Genomic DNA, 16428 nt, shown 5'->3' with positions numbered 1-16428 from the left:
ATCAATGACTTGTATATATTTGTTGTGACCAATAACATATGTTTGTTATCATTAATAACTTGTAATTTCTAAGAATTGTGTATTTGATTTATATAGAATCTATCGTATTAGTTCTTCATGGATGAAATAAATAATATGTGTATGTAAATTACATTGTATTTGACATATTAAACCTACTAATGTGTAGTATGTTGATATTAATTTTGCTTGTTGGGATTGTAGTTTGCCTACACCTTCCTTAGAAGGATAAGAGATGTTTATTAATGTTGAATTATATTGTATTTGTGTATCCAATAAGACAACATATAACTCTGTACTCTTCTTACAATACTGGTAACTAATCCTTGAGAAATACTAAAGTATACGTGGGATCATTCTTCATTGAATTCAACCGCAAAAGTAACGAAGAAAGTGCAACCAACCTTTGGTAGAATCAAAGAACGGCCACAAAATACCAAGGTAATACCCTAAATAATATGAATGCCAAGTCCATGCTTTCTAGAATATTACAATTAAACCTTTTTTTTTTTTTCTACAAAACTTACCCGTTAAAGGAAGGATGCCAGTGAGAACAGACCTTCAAATATCCTATGTAAGTTATAATTAGTTATTCTATTAATGGACTTCGTTTTTTTTATATAGTTGAACACGACAAAGGAAGAATCAGTAAAGATGGCGAAAGATAGGGAAGAACAAATGAACCTGGCAAATGATAAACCATATAGAGAGGATAAGCAGTGACATAAAAAATATGGATAGACGCAACAAGAGGGAAAATATATCCATCAAACAAAAGAAAGAAAGAGAATTCTACCTCCAGACATGCCATCATTTGGCATTTGGTTTGCATATGAGTTGGGCTTCATAATTTGATTTGAAACTTTTCTACAATGGGATCTTATTAAATTCAAATTCAAATTGTTATTAAAAATATATATGATGTATTATTTAATAAATTGTTTAAAATATAAAATAGCTTGTAATTATATTTTACATATTATTTTAGTAAGATGATCCAAAATTTAAATTCAAATGGTTATTAAAAATATATATTAGAAATTATTTAATAAATGACTTAAAATATAATAAATCTTAAATATTGTATGTACAATGTTACGAAGCAACAAAATGGACGATTTAGTTAAGATTTATTTATCAAATTTGAATGTTGAATGCACCTTCGTGAATTTTGTCCTATTTTTGTAGTTATTCAAATACGTTATATCTCAAATATATGAATTATAGCAAGTCGTATAATTGAGTTTAATATAATTTTTTAAAAAAAGGCAGGCTAGGGTTTTCCATTTTTCTTATTTTTTTCTTATTTTTTTGTTAATTTTCAGGTCATTTTAAAAAATTTGCTATTTATACCATTATCTTGTTAATGTGTCAATGCATTCCTAAAATTCTAACCGTTTTTACTCCTACACTCAAGATTCCAATCACTCAATGATTTATAGCATACGAATGTAAATCGAAAAAGACTTTATTTTAAAGCTCACTCCAAAATTCTTTGATTTTCTCTCATATTTGTCTAAAATTGTGTGTTTCAATAATTTTATAGTTTACAATGGAAAAAGAAAAGAAAAAAAGAAAAAGAAAAAAGAACACACACAAAATGCGAAATCATGTTAGTTATATCGTAAACGTCGGCATGCAATGGAAGTAGCAAAAAAATGGTGGGAAGAAGGAGAGCAACTATGGAGAGTGAGATGTTACCGGTTCTCAGAAGTAGCGTCGTCAAATTTCTAATTCAATCTGCTCATGTGAATCTTCACGCCCAACAATCTTTCTTAAATTTCATTTTAACTTCGCACAATCGAACGCTGATGAACATCAAATTTCAGATTCCAAATCTTCACTTCCCTAATTTCCACTTCTACTTTTACGGATTCTTCTTTCCTCCTCCTTTCACTCACTTTTGTTTCTGTTTTGAATTGATTTTCTTGCAAGGATCTCGAAGTGCCTCCGATCGTCAAGTATTCTGCGTTGTCGCTTTTCGCTGATAGATTCTACTCATCCATTTCTGGGTAATTCTTACCTTTTTTTGGTTCTTAATGCATTCAATTTTGTAACCATCTAGATGAATAAACAGTATTCTAGTTGAATGGGTGCACAACCTGTTTACAGGAATGTGAAGGATATCATCGACCGGAGCTATACTTTTTCAATTTTAGCTCGGTTTTACTGGTGTTGCTGGCTTGATGTCATGAATGTTTCTGGTGTTTGAAATAGGATTCGGATTGTTGTCATTTCCTAATTAACAATTGGAGAAACTATATATTTGTTATCATTCTCTCTTCGAGTGCCCCTGTCTTTGCCTTCAGGAAGATTGCAGCTAATCTAATCATAATTTTGTCTAGCCTTTGTCGTATGAAATTTGCATCCATATTAGCAGCGATTTGAATGAAGTTTAAAAAATGATGTTTAGATGCTTTTCTAAGCTTGTTTGGAAGAAATATTAAGTGTTTATCAACGTTTTAGACTTTTCAAGATCACTTTTGATTGTTAACAAAATGCTAAATTTAATTACTTTTCATTGGTTGAAGTTACTTTTCATCCTGCCAAAAGCCGTCCCAAACTCATACTCACCTTTTAAGTATTGCTATTACTTCAAAAGGTTCACTAGCAGCAATGACTCAAGCTATTGGCTTCTGCAACCAATCACAGAAAGCAATTTGCAGTTATTTGCACTTGTTTCCCTATGGATATCTAGCAAAGTGGGTAGTTCTTTCTCCTCTTTCTCAAGATGGCTGCCTTACTTCTTCACGTAATTCAACTATACTAAATCTTTTGCAGTTGCACACTTCTCATCCTCCTTCTATAAAACTTCTGAAGGCTTTTGGGGATAAGATGATCAAGGAACAACATTTTATGACACGGGATTTCTTGGATGCAGTAAGTTATCACCAAAGTAGTTTTAGAATTTCTTGCTCTTGCAGTCGTATTCCTAATTACTGATTCTGATATTCTGCAGGAGGTCATATTCATGCGGGTATTTCTCATAAACCAAGGATGTTTTTTAACTCATTCTGGTTGAGTCATGATGATATATGTTTGTCTTCTATTAGATATTAAATTTCGAGATTGGTACTGCAAATATCACTTTTATATTTCTCGAGGAACTTCTTAATCAATTCAAGTAAGATCTTTTGCTAACTCTCTCACGTGAGACTGTCATTTTAGCCTCGGATAATTGACATCAGATTGTTCTCGGCTTCTTTTTAGTGTCTCATGCTGGTACTAAATTCAGGGAAGTAGCGAAAGTTGGAGAGCTTGTGAACTGGGAAGCATGCATGGATGTAATGGATCTTCTTTATGAAAAAGAGGAGACAACTGTGTTTTACAGGTCTCCTTGTTCTTCAGCTGCTGCCATCTTGGTATGCCTTTTTCTAGGAATGAAATTAGAACGTTTCTAATTATTCATTAACTCCCTCTCCCCAATATGTTTGTAGATTGCTTCGTATCTCATTACTGTTCCAGTTCAAGAATGGGAATTTCCCATTGTTCCCTGGGGTAAGTTGCATCTACAATTAACTCTCATTTTTGCTAAGCATGGATTGAACTTTGACCGCAAATATTTGTTTTTTTAAGAAAACTTACTCATGCCCTAGTTAGCCTACTTATACCCGTGTTCCTTGAGACTACCCCTAGAATACTGTAAGCACAACGAACAAACAGCCAACGCCAACGGTAGGATTCACCAAGTTGTTCCTTTTCTCTTAGGGCTTACTGCACAATAGGACTGTGTTAGTGAGATGTGATAATTTTATATAATATATTTAATAAATCAAAGTAACAAGATAACTTATAACATTGGTGAATAAATAAAGAACAAAATACTAATAAAGAAAAAATACAAATATGGAAAACATTAAATAGGCACAAATTCAATAATCCCTAATTTTCTTTAACACCTTCTTCAAACTCAAGGTGGTATAATGACAAACTACTTTAGTTTGTGAAGAAATCTTCGGAATCAAATTAGTGGATATGGGATAGAACTAAAAGCCCAAGTACAATAAGTAAATAACCAAAACTTACACTTTGTTAATAACGAGCGTTTAGTACCACAATTGACCAAATTAAATAACATTTATCAAAACTTAACGCCTGGTGGCTTTCTCAATTCGCCGCAAGCCCTTCAACCTGCTTCTTTACTTGGTCTAAACGCCAAATACTGAAAGATAAAATTTTAAAACGTAAGTCTAAAAGACTTAATTTAGGTTTCATACATTTTAACACAAATCAGTTTATTTATAACACATCATTTTGCATAAAGCATTATCTCGCATGACACACATTAGTTACAACCATTTTTTTGTTAAGGATCCTGAATCGTTCTCTACGCTTGGTTTCATTACCTCGCGTTTAGACTACTGTATCAACAGCATTCGAGAACATATAGATTCGTCCTTGTTGCTCAGGTCGCCTAACACAGTGTAGTCCTTTTCTACATTGACCGACTTCACTCCACCATGCAGACCTTTTCTACATGGTTGCCTTTAATCTTATGTGCACATAACAGTTAGCTCATTTAAGGAAGCAACTAATAGTTTCAAAATCATTTCTTAATCAATATCATAGTCATCAAATCAAGTTTAAACATTGTAAAACATGTTTAAAATCATATAAATACTTTAAAAGAACACCTTGAAAGAAAGCATTCACCAATTCAAAACATTTAGCCAGATTTCACTTCTTATACTCAAATTAGAAACAGGTCTCACACTCCATCAAGGAGTTGAACCAACAAGGATGAGGCTCAAGGTATGGAAGTTACCTGAATGCCCTTCAAGCCTCTCTCATGGCTTGGTTAGCTTGGTAGCAATAAACTAAGCCTTGCAAAGCTTAATGTGGTCACTTTGCTCGTACAAAGCATGGGGTGTTCTTATCATGAGCCATCACTCCATTTAGATTCTCTATACTAAGGTTTAGCCTAGAAGGTATCTCCTTCGATTTAGATATGACCTCGTCCAAACGCATGCTAATTTTGGACACAAAGTCTCTTAATGTGCTTTCAACCGATAGGAGTCTTTTATCATTGGTCATGGCCATCTTAACCATCGGTTTTATATGGCTTTCAGGACAAACACCCACGTGATCTTCCAACTAACTAACTCAATCCTTTAATGGTTTCGACATGGTGAAGTTGTCTGTTCAATTTGTGAGTTGGCAGTGAGTAGAAAATAGGCACTCGATCCTAATGGAACGAAAGTGGGCTCTGATACCAGTTGTCACTGTTGGCACATTGTTGGTGCATGACATGAGCGTAGAGGTTTGCGAAAGTGTGTGTCGAATGGGTGTGTGCTTGGCATTGAATGCTTGTGCAGCGTCAAAGGGTGCCTTGACCATCCTCTATAATTTGACCCAACAAATACCTTCACAGGTTAGCTCTTCATGCCAAATGGATGATTCCCTAGAGCGAGAGATGGCAACTCACACGTACAAAAGAAGAAGATGATCAGAGGAAAGAGGTAATTGTGGAAATAACTACTCTTTATTGAATTGTTATAAAAACCACAGTTACAATTAACTTTACAAGTCTATAAGGAGATCACTCAATAAGATTACAATCACTAACACACCAACTCATGAAAATGAATGTATGTGGGCTTTTACAACACCAAAGCTCCACATATTTATAACGAGAAAGGGAGTAATTGTAGGCTAAGGACTAGAAAGAGTGGCTTAGTGGATAGTTGGAGTTTCCCACAAACAGCTCTCGACCCCTTCCTCTCCATGACTCGTCCATTTCTCCTATCTTTTAGGAACTTCAAATACAACGTGGTCCATCACCCTAAATTTTGTCCCTTGCGTTTAACCACCCCTCAAAGCTCTGAAGTTCGTTCGATGGTGACATGTGCCCTAGTGGGACCTACTTTGTTGAAGTCTTGAGTGGTATAACTTTTAGGCTTTAATGCGCTTTTGGGCATGTGGCACAACCTTCATTTGCCAACCAGAGCATGGTTTTACAGATTCACTACCTTTGTCAAGTCCCAAGGGTACAGTCAGAGGTACTTTGATCATACTTTATTTACAAAAAAGTTTCCAAGACAGGGAAGATTGCAGTTTTGATAGTTTATTTGGATGACATTGTTTTGTCTAGAGATGATCAAGCAGCAATCAGTCAACTTAAGCAAAGAATAGGTGATGAATTTTAAATTGAAGATATGGAAAATTTGATATTTCCTTGGAATGGAGGTGACCAGGTTTAAAGAAGGCATCTCCATGTCTCAGAGAAAATACACCCTTGATTTGCTAACCGAGACAAGTATGTTAGGATGTCGTTCTGCTAACACTCCTATTGAATTCAATTGTAAACTAGGAAACTCTAATGATTAAGTTTCAATTGATAAAAAACAATATTAGTACCTTATGGGTAAATTGATTTATTTATCTCATATTCATCCTGATATTTCCTTTGCTGTGAGTATTGTCAACCAGTTTATGCAAGCTATCTACAAGGAACACATGAAAGCTATAAACATAATTATGAGATACTTCAAAAAAACACCTAGTAAAGGGTCGATGTTTAAAAGAACGTAAAGACCATTGAGGCATATACTGACTCAAACTGGACAGGATTTGTTCTTGACAGAAAGTCTATCTCCAATTATTGTACCTTTGTTTGGGGCAATCTTGTGTCATGTCCCGCTCCAAAAATACTCTATATTGCATAGTATAATAAAGAATCTAACATAGAACGTCTTTCATCATCTCAATTTTTATCAACAAATTATAAATCACAAGGAAGAATCACTTCTTTTATTATTCATCATATCGCATAGTATGCGTTTCACGTAACATAGTCTTTTTCGCAAAGTCATTTTGCATGTTCAATTACATCTTTGTACTCTTTCCTCAGCTTAAACGTTTACCACACTCTTTTTCCAAGTTGTAGCTATGCGGAGTAATTTGATGGAACACCTCTTTGAATCAAGTAAGAATTTCTTATTACTTCAATATATAGTAACAAATTGCAAAGAAAACGAATTGAGAAGATCTCAATTCGAAAAACACAAACTCTTCCTCTGCTTTCCTATCTTCCAAGGAATAGCATGAGACTCTGTTACAACTTTCTAACTAATTTTCTCTCTTCCTATCTTATCTTTATTTATACTAACTGACTTATGAAATAACAACTAACAACTTCTAAGTTTGTTTTCCTTCACACATGCGCTTTGCTGTAGTTTCCACCTGTTTCTTCTTTCTTCTACTGTACTGATGTATGATAGGGGGTCTATCATAATCTCAACGCATTTAGCAAGTTCCATCAATTTCACTATGCGGTACGCGTCTTTCCATATCAAATCACACAAGAAGCAAGTGACATCTATCACATACTAGATCACACATGTATGAGACATCCTACACAATATCACACAGCATGAATTGGGCATTCTCTTATAGAACACATAGCAAGAATAAAGCATTTTATCCAATGGATCACACAACAAGGATAAGGTATCTCATACTAGACTACACAACAAGTATGATGCATTCTCATCGCATAAGGTACAAAATATCATCTCAATTCATCATTACAAGTTTATATCCAACCTTATGCATTTCTCAACTACACATCATTCTAGTTCATCTATAAATCATATACATTTTAAGATTTGGAAAGCATAGGAGAAATCATGTCATTCATAGTAGAAATACAGTAAGGCTTTAAAAAACAATTTTAGAAAACATTTTATAAGAAGAACGACTCACAGACACAATCGTCTATCTTCTAGTCCTCGAGCTTCCTTGCACTTCCTGATCGAATTCAAGCTCATTTAGAATCTCTGAAAACCATGGAATTTCTCTAAATATTCTCTTAAGTAAACTTAGGGTAAAAGTAGCTTAAAAAAGGATCAGAATTCATCCATTTATAGACTTTTTCGGTGAAGTTTTCTATGTTGGAATGATTACTTCTGCTAGCGATGAGAATTGATCTAGTGTTAGGACATCATGTGCCTTTGCCATATTTTTATCCTGGATTCAGATTGGGCAGCAAGGTCAAATCAATTGTCAACTTCCTTACGTGAGAATGAGATCATCACTTTCTGATGGAGTAAGCTTATATCACAACAAGGATTCCCGCATAGTCTTTTCTCATCGCATAGTACTTTTTAAGCATAGGTCATCTCCATCACATGAAGTCTTATCACATAAAGGCAAATCGCGATCAGAGCCTCATGTCTTGTAACTGGGAGGAGTAAGAAGCAAAATATTGTGGCTAGGAGCAATGCTGAGATCGAATACAAAGCTATGAGTTTGGGAATATGTGAGGAAATTTGACTCTAGAAAGTTCTATCTGGTCTTCATCAGAAATATAAGACTCCATTAAACTCTTTTGTGATAATAAAGTCGCTATTATTATTACTAACAACTCAGTTCAACATGATAGAACTAAACATGTTGAGATTGATCGGTATTTCATCAAAGAAAGACTTGACAATGGGAGCATATACATTTCGTACATCCCTTTGAGCCAACAAGTTGTTGATGTTCTCACCAAGGGGCTTCTCATACCTAACATTGACTTTTGTTTTAGCAAATTGGGCCTCGTTGATATTTATGTCCCAACTTGAGGGGGAGTGTTAGAGTTTATGGGCTTGGCCCTTAGGGTGTTTATGGTAATCTTACCATAAATCTTTCTTTTCCTTTTTTCTTATGTCAATAATCTTCCTCATTGTATCTTTGTAATTCATCAGAAAATGATAAAATAAGAGTATTGTGATTCTTCTCCCGGTACTTAGGTTTTCATATAAGCCTAGTTTTTTGTGTTTATTGCTTTCAATACTTAGAATTGAAGGAAGGAAATAAAATTCTTATCTAATTAGCTATCTAAGATGAACTTTGATTAATGCTGTCTCTTTTGCATGAGTTTTAAATGAGCTAAGATGATCTAATGCTCTTTACTCTATATTTAGATTTAGTGTTAAATGTTATAACGTTATTACATTTATGCTCCAATCCAAATTATGACGGTAGACACAGTGTGAATCTACCATCACTTTCTTCTTCCTTTTCCTTAGATTGGAGAATCCTTACTCGGAATCAGTAGAGAGCATTTGGGGCACTGAGTTGGTTATATAGGGCTCATTTGGTAACGTTTTCGTTCCCAGTTTTCTATTTCTGTTTTCATTTTTTAAGAAATAGAGGTATTTGATAACGTTTTCTGTTTCTCATTCTAAAAGAAGTAGAAACGTTTTTCATTTTATAAGGAATTATTGAAAAAAAAAAAGTAGTTTTTCATGTTCCATTTTTTAGTTATTTTTACTGCTTTTCTTTTCCTTTTCCTTTTTCTCAATTATTTTTATTGGTTTTCTTTTTCTTTTTCTCAATTATTTTTCTTGGTTTCCTTTTCCTTTTTCTCAATTGTTTTTATTGGTTTTCATTTTCTTTTTCTCAATTATTTTTCTATTTCTTTTTACTTTTCCATTTTTCCACGTGATTTCCTTTTTCTTCCTCTTATTTCTATCTTTTTCTGCAAATAACCACTCTCCATGTGGTTTTCTTTTTCTTCTCCTCTTATCTCCATCGTCTTCCCATAATAACCACCGTCTTCCTCTTCCTCTCATTGTCTTCGTCATCTTCCTCTTCGCCTCTCATCATCTTCCTCTACACGACGTTTTCCTCTTCATTAGATCTGGGTTTTCTTCTTCCTCTTCGTGCGAATATGGGTTTTCGTTGTGGGTTTTCATCGAATCTGTGTTTTCGCTGTGGGTCTTTGTCTTCCTCTTCACCATGGATTTTAATCATCCTCTTCATCGTAGGTTTTCGTCTTCCTCCCCACTGGCACTGTCCTTCAGATCTCAATCTTCATCTTGATCTTCATAAGATTACTAGAAGATCTTCCTATCTAGGTTTGATAAAGTGAGTGATGTAATGTTTAATTAAATTGGATGTTAATCAAATGACATGAATAAAATAAAAAATAAATATCGAAGAAAATAATAAAATAATAAAACAAGAAATAGTTATCAAACATATTTCATGCTTCTTGTTTCAGAAGCCGAAACAGCTATCAAACACATTCATGTTTCTTGTTCTAAAAAAGAGAGAATAGGGAACAAGAAACAGAAAACATGAAACGAAAATATTACCAAACGGGGGCCCATAATATCTAAATTATAATAGTCTGTATTTGTAAAGCAAACTATTTCAGTTTAGATTATAAAAATTTGTGTTTGGAGTGTATACTACAAGAGGGACGAATAGAAAACAATAAAAAAAAAAACTATTTTTAGTAAGAGAGGACAAATAGAAAACAATAAAAAATTTAGTAAAGAGAGATTTGAAATAGTAATATTGTAGCTAATTATGGGTTATAGTAGTTGGAAACACTAACTAGGGTATAATGAAAAGCTCAATAGTGAGGAGACTATAATAGCTCACTCCATCCAATTGAAGCTAGGGTTCAAACAGCTTCTTAGTGGATCTATCATTGTCAGTTTCTTCATTTCTCTGGATTCTCCAAGAATCTGAGTAGCAAATCAATGATGATCAAATATAATGCAATACAGGACCTAGGGGTAGTTTAATTTACTCAGTTGTTTGTTGTTGAGTGAAGCACTTGGGTTGTGTTATGAGCAATCTAGTGCCATGAACTAATTTGTAATTGGAGGAATTCGTATAATTGCAGTACATTTTGTAACAGCATTCAAAGAAGACGATATTGTCAAACAAGCCAGAGACATTCTACTTCACGTGTTAGAGACTGATTGCTAGAGAAGTGCAAAAGGATTGAAAACAGAACAATTCTTAAACATAGATGTAAGTTCTGTTGTTAATTTTGTGGTATCTTTTTGGCTTTATTTCTAGACGTTTCTGTCAGGGAGAGGAACTGAATTGCATTGTAGCTTTGGAAGCCATACAAAGTAGAGAAATGGTATCAGCCTACCAAGATGATCAAAGTCTTTAAGTAAAGCTTTCGATGAAATTTTATATTTATCCGTCTTTATCCTATAGCACCCGTTTGGCCCCAGAGTTATCCCTATTGAGTTAGGGTTATGATAATCCAACCCTTGTTTGTGGGAAGGGTTATCATACCTCTTGTTTTACTTATATTATAATCTCTCATCCCTCTCTCTCTTCTTTCTCAATCTCTTTTCAACTTCCCATAAACTTATATTTTCAATTTCCCATGATCCTACCTTTTTAACTCTCCATATTTTTATTATTTCATTTTTTTTTAAAAAAAAAAACTTTTTTATTTATCAAATGCCATTTGTTTTTAATTAATTTAATAATATTAAAGAATATTTTTTTTCAATTTATTTTATTTACAAAATTAATTTTAATTAAATACTAATTACGACTAGTTTATGCATTTAGGCATTGTATTGAACTTTTTTTAAAATTTTATTATTTCATGTCTTTTATTTATTTTTCTTCTTTTACTTGTTTTTCATCTTTCAAATATTGTATCTAAACTATTTTTTATAAATTTAAGTTAAATAAATTTCTAAAAATTGAGTTTTATTAAATTTATAAAAAAATCAAAACAAAATCAAATAAGACGACTTAATATTAAATTAAATAACTTTTGAATCCTTAAATTGTATAAGAAATTTTTTTTTTTGAAAGTATTTAAACTTTAAATATATAAGAATTTTCTTTTAAAAAAATTAATTTAATGGCAAGATTTGATTTAAAAAAAAAATTGAATCTAAATTTTTTACCAAATTATGCTACTTTTTTTCACTCCTTATTTTTATATCTTTCATTGATTTATTATAATTTTTTTTAATCATTTTTGTTACTCATGGAACAACAATCCTCTAATTTAAAAAGAGAAAAAAAAACATAATGTTTAGGTAAGAAGAAAAGTGAGATTGTTTTATCTTTAATAGGAAAAACCAATAATTTATTCAACCGCGATGATATATTACTTAAAAAAAAGTTGAAAATTTCATGTCGTATTTAAAGAAATTAATACAAATTATTTTGAGAAAACTAGGAAGATTTGGTAAATTAACTATACAAAATTTGTGTATTGAAGTTAGAATATGAATTTTTTAAAAAAATTAATAATTTATTTGCATGTAATAATTACATCAATAAGTTCAAAATTGACATCGTAATTAAAAAAAAATGACTGAAAAATGTTTTACGAAAATAGGTCATTTTGAAAAATTAATTATACGAAATCTGAACATTGGATTTAGAATAGAATTTTTTTAAAAAATCAATAAATTGTTCGCACATAACGATTATGTAAAAAAAATGTTGGAAATAGACGTCACATTTAAAGAAATTAGTAAAAAATATTTTTTGAAAATAGTATAACTTGGAAAATTAAATATACAAAATTTGTCGGATTTAGAATACGAATTTAAAAACGAAAAAATAAATTTCATAACAATACCTACATATCTTTTACCCCAAACACATCTTATCATAACCACCCCATAACCCTTTATACATAACCCTTCCCCCAAACACATTTTATTATAATCACCTCATAACTCTTTCTACATTACCATTTCCTCAAACACATATTATCATAATACTAGTTTTATCATAACACTAACCCTCCATAACCCAATCTTTCTCTCAAACACACCCTTAGAGTTTTTAGTAAATATACTTTTTTTTTCGTTAAACATAATTCTCTATATTTTTATTTTTTAAATTATTAATCATGAATATTGAATTCAAATGGAAGGAGCATATATTTAAATTTCTGCTGGTCCTGATATTGATATAAGAGGTGTATCGATATTTCCATTATAATGTATAAAATTCAATGAAACACAAAAAATAAGCATCAAAATACCAAAAATGTAAAAATGTAATATAAATAGTAGATATGTGAAAAATTCTGTAACGCCCAAATTTGTATACTAAGTTGGGTTCATTACTTGAAAGACAGTAACAAAAGACACCTTTTTGGAAGGAGGAAAACAAAAAATTTTATAAAATTAATATCAAATAAATATTAGTAAAACATAAAATTTGCAACATCAATAAAAAAAAAATTGTGAAAACAGGACCTGCGGGTTCTAAAATATTTTCGTTGAAACTTCGTTAAAATGAAGACTATGATATTTTTATTGACATCGATATTTTAAACTTTGGGATGGAGCAAAACAATAGTGAAGTATAATTTTTAAAAATTCTCCCTATATAGTAGAATAAATTGCTAAATTATATTTATTTGTGCTTTTAAATATCAATAAAAAATATATATTATTTCTTTTAAAAACATAATATAAAACAAAGAGAATTATTTATAGAGTTTGTTTTCAGATATAGCAAAATAAGTTAAAATATTTATAAATATAATAAAATGTCATTGTTTATATCAATGATAAATATTGATAAACTATATATTTATCATTTTATAAATATTTAGTTTATCACTATACAACCAACTTTGAGGTTGAGAATTATTATTGTCCAGCTCACTGACCCTTATTTGGTGGATAAGCGCCACTTAGCAGAAGCAGGGCAAGTTGAGGAGTTCTCTATATCCACTGATGAGGGACTCATGTTCGATAAACGATTATGTGTGCCAGCAGACAGTGCAGTTAAGACCGAGTTGTTGACCGAGGCCCATAGTTCTCCATTTTCTACGCATTCAGGCAGTACAAAGATTTACCAGGATTTGAAGCGAGTTTACTGGTGGAGAAATATGAAGAGAGAGGTGGCAGATTTTGTTAGTAAGTGTCTGGTGTGCCAGCAGGTGAAGGCACCAAGGCAAAAGTCAGCAGGTTTGTTACAACCTTTGAGAGTGCCAGAGTGGAAGTGGGAGAATGTATCTATGGACTTCATTTCTGGATTGCCTAGGACCCTGAAGGGTTATACAGTAATATGGGTTGTTGTTGACAGGCTCACAAAGTCAGCACATTTCGTTCCATGGAAGTCTACTTATACTGCCAGTAAGTGGGCATAATTGTATATGATTAAAATAGTGAGGTTGCATGGGGCACCAGTATCCATAGTTTCTGACAGAGATGCCCGTTTTAATTCGAAGTTATGGAAAAGACTTCAAGCTGCCATGGGCACGAGATTGGACTTTAGTATAGTTTTTCATCCTCAGATCGATGGTCAGACAGAGCGTTTGAATCAAATTTTGGAGGATATGCTACGAGCTTGTGTATTGGAGTTTTAAGGGAGTTGGGACTCCCATTTGCACTTGATGGAGTTCACTTACAACAACAGCTACTAGACTACTATAGGCATGGCGCCGTTTGAAGCGTTGTATGGTAAAAGTTGTAGATATCCGATTTGTTGGGGTGAGGTTAGTGAGTAGAGGATGTTAGGCTCTGAACTAGTTCAGACCACCAACAAAGCCATACAGAAGATTAGAGCTTGTATGTTGACAAAATAGAGTAGACAGAAGAGTTATGTTGATAAGCGACGTAGGGATCTTGAGTTTGACATAGGGGACATGGTTTTTCTGAAGGTAGCACCTATGAAGGGTGTTCTGAGATTCGAGAAGAAGGGGAAGTTGAGTCCACGTTTTGTAGGGTCATTTGAGATTCTTGAGAGGATTGGCCCCGTAGCTTATCGTTTGGCCTTGCCTTCATCATTATCTGCAGTTCATGATGTGTTTCATGTCTCCATGTTGAGGAAGTATGTAGCAAATCCCTCACATATAGTTGATTATGAGCCATTACAAATTAATGAGAACTTGAGCTATGGGGAGCAGCTAGTTGAGATTTTGGCAAGGGAAGTTAAATTGCTTCGTAACAGAGGAGTTGCTTTGGTTAAGGTTCAATGGCGAAACCACAAGGTTGAGGAAGCTACTTGGGAGAGAGAGGACGACATGAGAGCTCATTATCCCAAACTATTTGAGGATTAGAACTTTCGAGGATGAAAGGTCCTCAAAGAAGGGAAGATTGTAACACCTCAAAACTAGTAAGTTATTTTAATATTTTTTTATTTTGTTCAATTTTTGGTGTTACTTGTGAAATTATTTTTAATTGTGGAAATTAAGTGCTTTGGAATGATATGTGGTTAATTTTTGGAATTCCATTGTTAAAGTTCTGATTTTTTTTGGATTGATTGGTTGGTGAAATAAAATTGTAAAGTTGGAAGTATTATGAGTAACTATGGTTATGTGCATACATAAAGTTATGGGGAATAATAATAATAATATTATGGGATGATATAATTATTAAGAGAGAAGTATTTTGGTATTTTTGGAAAAGAGAGCAAATTTAACTTGATGGAGGGGGTTATTTGAGAAAAAGTAATATTGTATTATTGATGTATAGACGATAATAATTGAAAAAAATAGTAAAGCTTTAAGAATATTATTGATGAATATCATGTTTTCCAAGCCCGTTAACGAGGGTCCGAATTTCATGCTTTGTAGGAAATAGTTTTTTCTTGATGGACAATCTCATCAAGATATCATTTTTTGATGGGTCTTGTCCATGATCTTATCCTAAATCCAAAATTATATAAAAAAATTCTTGATGGACAATGTCCATCAAGATATCACTTTTCTTGATAAACTTTGTCTATGATCTTTATTATTATTATTTTTTTTTTGTCTTTGTCCATCAAGAACCCTAGATCCATCAAGAAAATTCTAAACTCATCAAGAAATCCAAAACAAATATATTAATTTTTTTTCAATGATGGCCATTGTAAATCAAGAAAATTCATTCTTTGATGGGTCTCGCTCATCAAGAAAACCTATCTAGCTTGATGGGCACTGTCAGTCAACTAATATATTATCTTTGATGTTTATTGTCTATCGAAAAATAGTTTTCTCGGCGTTTGTGACCATCAACAAAACTAAGGGAACTTTGTCCATCAAAGAAAGAAAAAATCCACATTTTTTTTACGTTTCTCGTATTTCTTCAACCAAGTAAGGGAACTTTTCTCGACATACATGACTGTCAAGATAAACATTGCATCAAGAAAAGAAAAATATTTGTGTGAGTCAAGAAAGACCAAATTTGTAGTAGTGACTCTTGATGAATACCTGACACACCTGATATCCTTAACTTTTCTTGACGTAAATAAGGGTACTTTTCTGGGAGTTTTTTTTATTTGTTGGATCCTCGTTTCATTTTGTTCCCATTCAACTTTAGATTCTGTTCCAAAACTGCAGTAGACTACTTTCTAAGAATTGCATTCACCTCCTCTTTTTTTATCATGTCTTCATGTCTCTTCCTCTATCCTCAAAGGCGTGATAAGGCTTTCAAGCGAGAACTCCTTGGTTTTGTGTCTTGTCAATAATAATCGCAACTTGAAATTGATTGTCAAGTTTCATACTTTCACTGATAATTTTATGTGCTATCTTCTGAATTTCATGTGATTGGACCTCCACGGATCTATCATTAGTCATTTGATATCGTAGGTATTTGCTTACCACGTACTTCTTGGACCTAGCTTCCTTAGTTTCATACTTTTTCTGTAAGGCGTCCCATACTTTTTTTTGCGGTAGACATGGTACTATAATAATCA

At 32.6% G+C, this 16428-nt stretch overlaps 2 protein-coding genes across 25 annotated transcripts; both read left to right on the top strand.

The window, feature by feature from the left end:
- The first annotated feature begins 1490 nt into the window (after positions 1–1490).
- On the top strand, positions 1491–10960 carry LOC101215357 (cyclin-J18). 24 transcript variants are annotated; one of them, XR_004216459.1, is made up of 11 exons: positions 1492–1766; positions 1954–2030; positions 2621–2720; positions 2800–2898; positions 2978–2995; positions 3072–3142; positions 3254–3349; positions 3456–3516; positions 6905–6943; positions 7194–7518; positions 10643–10960. XR_004216459.1 is itself a non-coding variant. In XM_031885098.1 (11 exons), the coding sequence occupies exons 1-10, from the start codon at positions 1677–1679 to the stop codon at positions 9059–9061; spliced, it is 711 nt and encodes a 236-aa protein (XP_031740958.1). In that variant the 5' UTR covers positions 1493–1676; the 3' UTR covers positions 9062–9103; positions 10643–10960. The 24 variants fall into 24 exon arrangements, 20 of the variants coding, with proteins under 20 accessions (XP_031740961.1, XP_011655072.1, XP_011655071.1 ...); XR_004216458.1 differs by having other exon boundaries at positions 1493–1766; positions 3254–3380; XR_004216457.1 differs by having other exon boundaries at positions 1493–1766; positions 3254–3380; positions 6899–6943; positions 10658–10960.
- A 3225-nt stretch (positions 10961–14185) lies between these two features.
- Positions 14186–14809, top strand: LOC116403823. Its single transcript, XM_031885439.1, has 2 exons — positions 14186–14245; positions 14411–14809. The coding sequence occupies exons 1-2, from the start codon at positions 14186–14188 to the stop codon at positions 14807–14809; spliced, it is 459 nt and encodes a 152-aa protein (XP_031741299.1).
- Positions 14810–16428: the final 1619 nt, after the last annotated feature.

The sequence above is a fragment of the Cucumis sativus genome, chromosome 5, assembly GCF_000004075.3.
Source record: "Cucumis sativus cultivar 9930 chromosome 5, Cucumber_9930_V3, whole genome shotgun sequence".
NCBI lineage: Eukaryota > Viridiplantae > Streptophyta > Magnoliopsida > Cucurbitales > Cucurbitaceae > Cucumis > Cucumis sativus.
Note: the sequence above shows the minus strand (reverse complement) of the source record. Positions and strands in the feature narration are given on the sequence as shown.